Source organism: Gopherus evgoodei, chromosome 14, assembly GCF_007399415.2.
Source record: "Gopherus evgoodei ecotype Sinaloan lineage chromosome 14, rGopEvg1_v1.p, whole genome shotgun sequence".
Classification (NCBI taxonomy): domain Eukaryota; kingdom Metazoa; phylum Chordata; order Testudines; family Testudinidae; genus Gopherus; species Gopherus evgoodei.
In genome coordinates, this window is record NC_044335.1 from 3,604,947 (window position 1) to 3,615,217 (window position 10,271).

Genomic DNA, 10,271 nt, shown 5'->3' on the forward strand with positions numbered 1-10,271 from the left:
CAGTACCCCTTTGCCCCCCTAGAGAGATCCCCTCTCTGTACGCTATCCCGATGTGCCCTGGTGGCTTCCTGACTCTCTCTGCCTGTCTCTTTTCCCCGACAGCTTGCCAGCTCGCTTGCCTGTTCTCTCTTGCACACACTGTAGTTCACCCGCTAACACTGTGCTCCCTGTGTTCTAAGTGCCTAGAGAGACTGGGACTGAAATCAGCAATTTCTCTTTATGAATCGCTCTGCCTCTCTCACTGCTTGTGCCTGTGGCTCTTCGGAGGCTGAAATTTGTATGTCAAGGCCAGACGGGACCATTTCATTCATCTTGTCTGACCTCCTGCTTAACCCAGGCCATAATTCCTGCACTGAACCTATCACTTCCAGTTGAGCAAGGCATGGCTCAGGCAGCAGCTAAACTCCTCTTGTGCGTGCAGTGCTGGGAAAGGAGACAGCCCAGACCTCTCCTACCCTGTCCCTGAAATGAATACAGCATGGACGGGCAAGTGTCCAGGTGCTGCCCTGCCAGTGTGCTGCACTTCTGAGCTAAAGGGACTCTTATCCCATTTACCCTTTTTACATATTGGTACAACAAGAGCTTTCTTCCAGTCCTCTGGAACTTCCTCGTGTTCCAAGACTTATTGAAAATCATCACTGAAGCGCCAGCAAGCTCCTCAGCCAGTTCTTTTAGAACTCTTAAATATATGGAGATATACTTACCTCCTAGAACTGGAAGGGACCCTGAAAGGTCATTGAGTCCAGCCCCCTGCCTTCACCAGCAGGATTTATATCCATTACTATTAACTTCCCCTTTCGTCCATTTGTTTTATATAAAATTTTTTATAGCTGCCTTCATTTCCCCTCTAAACCAGATCAATTTTTTAATCAGCATGGCCTTCTTCCTTGCTTGTGTCTTTTTGAGCATCTAGTAAGGTGTTCTTAACAATTCCTGCTTGTCATTCACATTTTTTGGATTGAATTCTTCCTCCCAGCTGATTTGGCTTGTAATAGTTTTCAGCTTTGTGAAATTGTTTTCCTCCCACACATTCTAGAGAGGTGTGTGAGGAGCCAGTTATCCTGCTCCCTGATCTGGTGGGCCGTAGCAGACACCAGCTAATACCCAATTTGTGGTTTATCTGTTCATCCATAAACATTCAGGATAATTTTCTTTCGTGTTACCAGTGACTCAGATGGTAATGCCATTTTTGACATAAAGTGCTTGTCCCCCTCCCCTTCTGCCCACTCAATCCTTCCTAAAAAGATGACAACCATTGATTTTAACATTACAGTCATATGAATCTTCCCAGCAGGTTTCAGTAAAACCAGCTAGATCAAATTTATGCTCACAAATATGTAATTCCAATTCCTCTTGTTTATTACCAAGCTCCTAGCATTGGTGTATAAGCAACATACGAATTTCTTCTCTTCACATCCTTGGGTGTCTGGATTGATTTTGTTCTCAGCATCTTGATTTTGTTCTAAATGAATGTACAAGGGCACTTGCCCCACCCAGCTTGCTTTATGGGCCCAATCCTCTCTGCCTGTAGTCAGTGGCAAAGCTCATGGTGACTTCAATAGGAGCAGGATTGGGCCCTGTGCCCAGCTTTCCAAAGCAATATCCGATTGATACTGAAACTGACACCCGCACACAACCAAAGCGCCAGCAGCAGAAAGCAGAACAGTCACACAGGATCACTCCACAGACAGGCGTGTCCAAAGGGCAGAAAACTGACTGAGTGTTTTATGAATAATTTTAATTAGTCCAAGGAAGACAACAACAACAAATAAATAAATAAGTGCACTGTTTCGAGACACCCCAGCTAGAAATCCATCTGCTCTGCAGGGCTCCCTGTTAATCGCTCTAGCTTACAATAAAGGACACAGACACGTTACTCAAGGCAGAATGTTCTTACAACATGTGGCTGCTTCAGTAGCTGTACACCGCTGGTATCGTCGTGGGAGAGAGGAGGAAGCGAGTGACTATTGCACAAACAGGGAAACAAAGAGTTCATAGTTCCCTTATATTGGTCAAATGAGTCTTCATCCATCTCTGAAATAACCAAGGCCACTATTGGATCATCCCCCAGAGAGGTTGGGGGAAGATGGGGGTTCATAAGGCAAGGGAGCGAATGGGCCCCTTCAGCTACCGCAGACTGGGCCCCAAATCTAGATCACAGAGCTGAATGCGTTGCAAGATTTCAGCTTGGTTTTTCACACCCATTCGGTCTCACACAAGAACACCAGCAGGAGGGGAGGTTAAGCCAGCAACAAAGGAAATGGCTGAAGAGGAGACGTCAGTAAGAAAAGCCTGGCGTGGTTTCCCAAACCTGCCAGGGGTTCCGAACACCCCCTCCTGACCGAAGATGCAAGGCACAGCTCTCGAGAAAGGCCTGGCATGACTTCCCACCAACCCTGAGCTGCAGTGAACAAGACAGTCAACTGGGGGAGCAGAGGATAGATCAGGAGTCTGAAGGAAGCTCTGACTCCAACACCTTCACACAAGCCAAATGGCATGAGACCAAGCCACGGTTGATAATGTGGCTGTTTAAGGTTGCCTAGCCTAGTCCTCTTCTCTGTTCCAACAGAGTAAAAGGTTGAGATAACCAGGACTACAGTGTAACAAAGCCAGCTGCCAGTTCCTGGTGCTCAGCTTTACAATGGGTTCCTCACCCTTCTCCGGTCAGTGGATCGGAAGGATCTTGTCATACACCACACAAGCAGGAGAAGGTGGGAGTGAGAGAAAGCGCTTCCTTGTAGGTACTGCTATGATGCGCTCTTTGGGGCTGCTTGTCAGAATGAGAGCTGAGCAAGGAGTGCCACGTGGTATTTGCTCACACAGTGAACCTGCAGGCAAAGCAGCAGGTGCAAATGCAGAGTCAGTTTGGTAACTTGGCCTGTTCTGCCCCACTGCTCCTCTAGGAGCATTGCATAGGCCAGACAAGCTGTGTTCTGAGATATGGCTGGGGAGAGGTTCATTTTTCACCAGTGGTGGTCTTTGGGTCTATCTCACACCTTGGGTAGACATTTAACCCACTTTGCACACATGTAAATGACTGTGCAAGGTGCAGGGCAACAGAGAATCAACCCCCTCTCTTCCTGAACTTCAGAACAAGGGGGCTAAAGGCTCCAAGATGCACTTCCCTTATGCAACAGTCCCCATGTAGTCCCCTGGAATCCCACATTCCCATGCTCTGCAGTGCCCTGTGTCCCCTCATTCCCATGCTCTGCAGTGCCCTGGATTCTCACATTCCTGTGCTCTGCAGTGCCCTGTGTCCCCTCATTCCTATGCTCTGCAGTGCCCTGGATTCCCACATTCCTGTGCTCTGCAGTGCCGTGTCCCCTCATTCCTATGCTCTGCAGTGCCCTGGATTCCCACATTCCTGTGCTCTGCAGTGCCTTGGATTCCCACATTCCCATGCTCTGCAGTGCCCTGGATTCCCACATTCCTGTGCTCTGCAGTGCCCTGTGTCCTCTCATTCCTATGCTCTGCAGTGCCCTGGATTCCCACATTCCTGTGCTCTGCAGTGCCTTGGATTCCCACATTCCCATGCTCTGCAGTGCCCTGGATTCCTACATTCCTGTGCTCTGCAGCGCCCTGGATTCCCACATTCCTGTGCTCTGCAGCACCCTGAATTCCCACATTCCCATGCTCTGCAGTGCTCTGCATCCCCACATTCCCATGCAGTGCAGCGGCCTGTATCCCCACATTCCTGTGCTCTGCAGTGCCCTGTATCTCCACATACCCATGTAGTGCAGTGCCCTGGATCCCCACATACCCATGCTGTCCAGTGCCTTATAACTCAAGAATGTTTTAATCTCTCTCATTTCTAGAACCAATTATTTCCCAGTGGGTTTAGAAATAATTTCCACATCAGTGCTAATGACTTTCTCCAGCTCCTGATGGCTTCTAAACAGCAGGCATCCAAAGGTCATATTGGCAACTTGCCACAAACCCTGCATAACTTGCATAAACTGCAGCAGATGGCAGTTGCCTTTATCTTTAACATGGTATATTGGGTGAAGACCACAGGTCCCGCATGCAATGCTCCAGCCTGATACGTGCAGCCAGGAATGTGATTGCCATTAACATTGATGGAGGCCCATCCACAGGCCACACTTTGGGCACTAGGAGTACACTACTCTCCCTCTGCAGGATATTAGTAATTCCCATTAAGGTAAATGGAAGTTACTTGAGTCCTGCTGCAGGAGAATATAGCCCCTGGAAGGCGGATCCTGTCTGATCAGCTGCTGCAGTGTAATGGTAAAGCACAGCTCTGCAAACCATCATGGACACACAATCCAGCACTCAAGCAAGCATGCATGCTTTCTTTTTATACTCCTAAGGCAGAAATCCACAAATTCTAATCAGCAAAGATTGCAAGGAGGCGTTGATTAAATAGCCCTTTTCTTGTTTCCCATGATAACTTCTATTTGTCTCTTATTGAAGAACCCATGACAGAAAATAATTACTCATTTACAAACAAACCTGGTTTTATAGGTAAATGTGAAAGAATCTGACAATGTAACTGGCATGTGAAACAGGCTGTGGTGGAGATCTGTTTCATTTTGTTCATTCCACTTCAGAATTAAGACTCTCTATAGTCAAGAGTCTTCCAGAGTGATTGCAAAGTTCCTTCCAATGGCAGCCAGTGATTTTATTCAAGTGGGTGGAAAAAGCGAGGGAAATTCACTTCCTACCCTAAAAGAATCAAATAAACCCTGATCCTTGGCTCTAGGGCCTATCTGACTCCCAAGCTATTAGAAAGCAGCTCTGGCGTTAAGATAGCAAGGAACAGATTCCCCTTCACTTTAGAATGTTTGTGGGTTTATTATCGCTTGCTAAATTCATTGTTGCCTATCATTCAGCTTAGTCCATAGTTTCAAGCTCTCTGGGTTGGTTTTCTCCTCCATCTGATGAATTCAGCAAATAAATCACTGGGCAAAGAGCAGAACAAAAAAAAAGTGAAAAGTAAAGCAAAATGTGAAAAAGAGCAAGTGCTGGATGCATGTGGATAGCTGTACCTATATGTGAGGTGAATGTTTGCCAGCAAAAACAGAGGCTTTATGTCAAATGCACATTATAGTTTACCAGCATCTGGCTGATTTTTTTCAAAAAAAATCTTTCTCGATTACTAGATATGTCTAATGCTGCAGCCTCTCTCTCTAATGGAATTTTTCCCTAGATACACTTCATTCATCCTAACTATTTATATTTCAGTCCAGGGGCCAACTTTCTTCCCCATCCTCCAGACCTCCTTAAGGGATAATACAGTAATACATTGTGAAAGCAATGACAGCCTGATTCCATTAAGTTCTCTTCTTAAACAGTCTTATGTTATAATACAAACGGAGTCCTTCTTATACTCACATAAATCAGGTGTTCAGCAGATCTAATCTCCTAACAGGTTCATCCTTTCATCACTTAAGAAGCATTTTATCTTATTTAAAGTGATAGAAATTGATGGTCGCAGTTTTATTCCTTTATTCTCAGAACTGGTCTCCTCGTCACTGTAATTTGGTATTCCGGGGGTTCTTTTAATTAATTGGAGAAGTTTAGTCTTTAATCCAGACATCCATTGGAAGTGGATTTTGTGTTCTTCTACCAGGTTTATAGCCAAGGCCAGATCCCTGCGCCCTTTAGTCACATGACTAATCCCAAGGGGTCAAATCCACTCCCATTGGGCCTGATTCTGAACCTTTTGGAAATTACTGAGGGCCCTGATCACCTACTGATACCAGTGTCAGTTACTGCGCTGCACCTGACAGATTTCAGTGGGCGTGGTGTTTGCTCAACACCTGCACTGATTTGGCCCACTGATTTTAACCGATGTACAGACACTGTTCACTGTCCTGCAGATCTTCCTCAAGCAAACCTCCCCCATGATGTTGGGGTAAGAGGCCTGAGTAAGGGCTGCACTGCTGGTAACCTCTGATTTCAGTGGAAGGCTCAGGCTCCGGGGGCAAGTCTTGATCCAAACCCAGTGAAGATAATGGAAAGACTCCCATTGACTTCAGTGCGGTTTTGGATTAGGTGTTTAGCAGGATTTCACCAAGACTTCTAAATGCCCGACAGAGAGTTATAGAACACAGCACATGAGATGTAATTACCTACACACAGATCATGACCTCTGGAGACCATTAAAAATGTGGTACTTCAATGGAGTTTTTTTTTCCCCAGGGTGATAGAGACCATAGTTCATCCCTGTGTCTTTACAATGATAGCAAGAACCAACCTCAAACTGCTAGAAAAACTACCTGCCTGTATATTGACAACCCCCAAAAGCTGGAGAACTTTAATAGTTATTTTATGGATAACTTTTGGAAGCATTTCTATAAATATGATGAGCAATTCCGTCACAAGCAAAATTCCTTTTTTGCTTGTAAGCATTTTTGTTTGACTATTTAAATATATATTTGTATGTGCCTAGGCACATTTGAATTAAGCTATTAATAGTATATATTTATTTATATACTATTATATATAATATATTTATTGCAGTACACTGCAAATGTCACCTTTTCTTTGGATTACTTTCCTATCTCATTCCACTTTTAAACTTCCTACTTACACTGGTTCTTCTCTCTATGCAGAATATTGTGCTTTACTTATATTTCAGGTTTTATTGCCATGATGTTACTTCATCTCCTAATTGCAGACCACGTCTCCTGGCATCAGCACAAATGATCAGACTCAGACTTCTGAATGGGGAAGAACAGTTCATTTAAAATGAAAATCTGGAACTTGTTTAAAATGCATGTCGTTTTTCTATTTCTTTTCTTCTGGACAAAGAACCAGATTTTTTTTTAAAGGCTCGAGGGCCGTGGATTTGCTGGTGTGACTGGTAGGTGGAGTGAAGCTTGTGTGCCGTCCATTTCTCTGGCCTGCTTTCAGAAGTAGGATAGGTGCAATGCAAATATTGTGAAGGATTGGAGAAGTCTTTTATATTCACATAACTTGTAAAAATGGTCACATTTTTCACATACTCTTCCCTTTTAGTTAGGAATAGTGAACGCTCAGATTCGATGCCACACAAGTTTTACAATTAACTATTGCTAAAAAGTTGTTTGCTGCTGAAAATTATACCCAACATGAAACCCCAAAACATAGACTCTAAATGTGCTTTGTGTTCCATAAATAATCTAGCAGGGGACCACTGATCTGTAACTTTGGCCATGCTAATTACTGCAGGCTACCCTTGGCTGCACATCAGTCAAAGGTCAGGAGGACATAGTATTGTACATGGCACAGAAAACTTCCAGATATCTTGAAGTTTTCTTTCATTCTAATGTCAGGGCTTAGGAAAGCAGCTCTTCCCAAAATGAAATAGAAAAAGAAACATTTGGTTTCCCAAAGGCTGCTGGACTAGGTACTTAGTTATATTCAATAGTCAGGTGAGTGTCCGATCTGCATTTTCAATGTCTGCTCTTGCTCCCAGATAGTTTCTTGCAGTCGGTGAAATTCCAATAGTCCTGCTCTGCTCTGAGGTGTGGAGTTAATGTAAAACCTCCATGTCGCACAGTTAAACCCCCCTTTGATCGGTTTGTTCACCAAGAGTGAAGGCCCAAGGAACAGCAGGAGCGAGGGCTCTAAGAACCCTGGCTGATGGTTGTGGACTCTGTCACCTGGATGACTTCATTCTCTACCAAGGCTTGTCCCCCGTCGCCATCGAGTTGTTTCAGTCTCAGGTTTATAGATCCGTAGGTTTTCCGTGGCCCCCGGGAGCCCGGGAAGGTCCGTCTGCGGTACAGCTCTCCCTTGTACATGGAGACCAGCAGCAGCCCCGAGAGCAGCAGGCCCCCCAGGGTCAGCAGGCCCAGCCCCGCGATGATACACTTGTCCAGGTGGGAGCCCAGGCGCGCGTAGTATATCTCCAGCCTCTCCATCTCCCGGGCCGTCACTGCGGCGGGGTCCACCCGGGGCTCCCGGGGGACGGTGTAGGCGATCACCACCAGCACGATCCCGCTCACCAGGAAGATCAAGGCCGAAACGAACCCATAGTCCACGGAGTGGCCGGCGGGCTCTGGCGGGGGCCCATCCTCCGACCTGGGCGAGAGGTCTCCCCGCTGCGCCCTGGCCCAGGCGGCGCCTCCCCCGGGGCCGCTCCCCGCCTCCCTGCCGCTCCCGAAGCAGGTTTCCTCTTCCTCCGGCGCCTGGTAGGAGGCGTTGTCCAGGCCGGCGGTGGGAGCTGTCCGCGGTGCTGAGCAGCCCCCGGCTCCCTGCGGCGCCGCTCCCCGCCTGGCCCCGGGGCCCTGCCCGAGGCGGCTCAGCTCCAGGGGGCAGGAAGTCGCCATGGGTCAGCGGCTCCCCGGGGCATCCCCGTCAGCGCCGGCTCTGCGGAGACACGAGACGGGCCCGCAGGCCGGGCTGTGAACAGCCCGCAGCTCCCCGGCCGCGCCCTGCAGCGCCAGGGGCCCCGGCCCGCTCACCGCCGCCCAGCGGCCGCTCTCCGGGCTCGGGAAGCGCCGGGCAGGACCGAGCTTCCCCCGCGCTGCGCCCCGCCGCCCCATGGCCCCGCACCCCCGAGCCAGGGGCCGCCGCCGCGGGGTGCGGTGCGTGGAGAAGCCCCGGCCGGTGCACACGGCAATGGCACCTCCCGCCCCTTGTTCTCCGCCTACCTGCGCGGGCCGCGCCCTGCGGGCTGGCTGCGCCGGGAGCCGGGCTGGGCTCCGGGCAGCCCGCGGGAAAGCTCCGCTCTGCCACCCCCCCGGGCGCAGGGGCCGCTGCTCCAGCCGTGCCGCGCCCCGCTGCTGTCATCTGGCAGCGCCGCGGTGCCCTTCCGCGGGGAGGATGGAGGTCAGGGCGGCGGCGGGGCTGGGCTGTCCAGCCCCAGCGGCTCCGGGAGTCGAGTCCCGCAGTCCCCCGCCCAGCTCGGCACCAGCCTCCTCCCTCCCCGGCCCGGTCTCCCTGCATTCCCCAGGGCTGGCACCGCCAGACACACCTGCTCCAAAGCACCCGACTCAGCCACCAGCCAGAGCTCCAGGAATCCGCTCGGTGCCCCGGGGCCGGGGGGGAGCAGCGTCCCCCCCACGTCCCCCAGTCCCAAGCTGTCTCTGCCGGAGCCCGGATCGCCTCTCAGCGGAGGGGAGCGGGGAGGGGGCGAATCCAGCCCGGGGACGGGGGCGGTAAACAAAGGCGCAGCCAGGTTCTCACGCAATCGCCCAACGCAGCAAATCAGGCACCTGCTGCCAGACACTGAGCCTCTGCGAGGCCGGGGCGCAGGGACACCTACCTGGCTGGGCAGAGCCAGAGCCGCCCTGCCAAGGTGATCGTGCCCGCGGGCTGCTCCGGCTGGCCGGACCGGGCTCCCTGCGGAGCAGGTGCGAGACATCCCCTGTGTGCCAGGCAGCCAATGGGGCAGCTGCGGAGAGCCGGCAGAGGGGCCGAGCGGGCGCGGTGACGAGAGGCAAGCCAATGAGGGCACACACCTGCCGGCTGGGGGAGGCGGTGTGTGCAGGGCGGGGGCACGGAGCTGCGAGGCCCAGCCCCAAGGCTCAGGCCAAGCGCAAGGAACCAGATCCCGCCGGCAAGAGAGACCTGCCGGGGAGGAAGTCCGCGAACGCCCATCCCTGGCTGGGCGTGTGCTGGGGGGGGGCGACGCAGAGACCAGTGGGGTCATTTCACCCGTCACTAAAAGCAGGGAGGGGTCCCACAGGGGCTGGGTCCAGGGCCCCCTCCTGCAAACTAAGTCAGCGTATGTCAGTGGACTCTGGGATCAGACCCTACAGGTTCCCATCTCTACAATGATGAAGCAATTGCTCTTGGGTCTCAGAGGGGTAACTGTGTTAGTCTGTATCAGCAAGAACAACGAGGAGTCCTTGTTGCACCTTAGAGACTAACACATTGATTTGGGCATAAGGTTTCCTGGGCTAGAACCCACTTCATCAGATGCATGGAGTGGACCATACAGTAGCAGGTGTAAATAGACAGCACATGAACAGACGGGTATAATGTACCCTGCAGAGCAGCAGGACCGTGCCCCAGCCATAGAACGGGCTGAGATTCTGAGTCACACGCACGCACGCGCACACACACACACACACACACCAGTGTGTCTTCCTTCCCACATTTCTACTACCTGCTTTTTCACACAGCGCTTGACATATTCCAGACACGTCAGATGTTAACCCTTCCATTTCCCAATCCTTGTGGTGACCTGCTGGCATGAGATTGGTTTTAGTTTATTTGGTCCTAAACTATGTATTATTTTAGTTTTAGTACCTGTACCTAGAGATTGTGTTGTGGGCATAAGTACAAAATGATATGGGACCTGGAGGGATTCAAAGCCA

At 50.5% G+C, this 10,271-nt stretch overlaps 1 protein-coding gene across 1 annotated transcript; it reads right to left on the bottom strand.

Annotated features, from left to right (window-relative positions):
• Positions 1–6,503: 6,503 nt before the first annotated feature.
• On the bottom strand, positions 6,504–9,006 carry TMEM74B (transmembrane protein 74B). Its single transcript, XM_030532945.1, has 2 exons — positions 8,924–9,006; positions 6,504–8,316 (listed from the first exon to the last, which is right to left on the bottom strand). Exon 2 carries the CDS (start codon positions 8,274–8,276, stop codon positions 7,572–7,574), a length of 705 nt encoding a protein of 234 aa, XP_030388805.1. The 5' UTR covers positions 8,277–8,316; positions 8,924–9,006; the 3' UTR covers positions 6,504–7,571.
• Between the last annotated feature and the right edge of the window lie 1,265 nt (positions 9,007–10,271).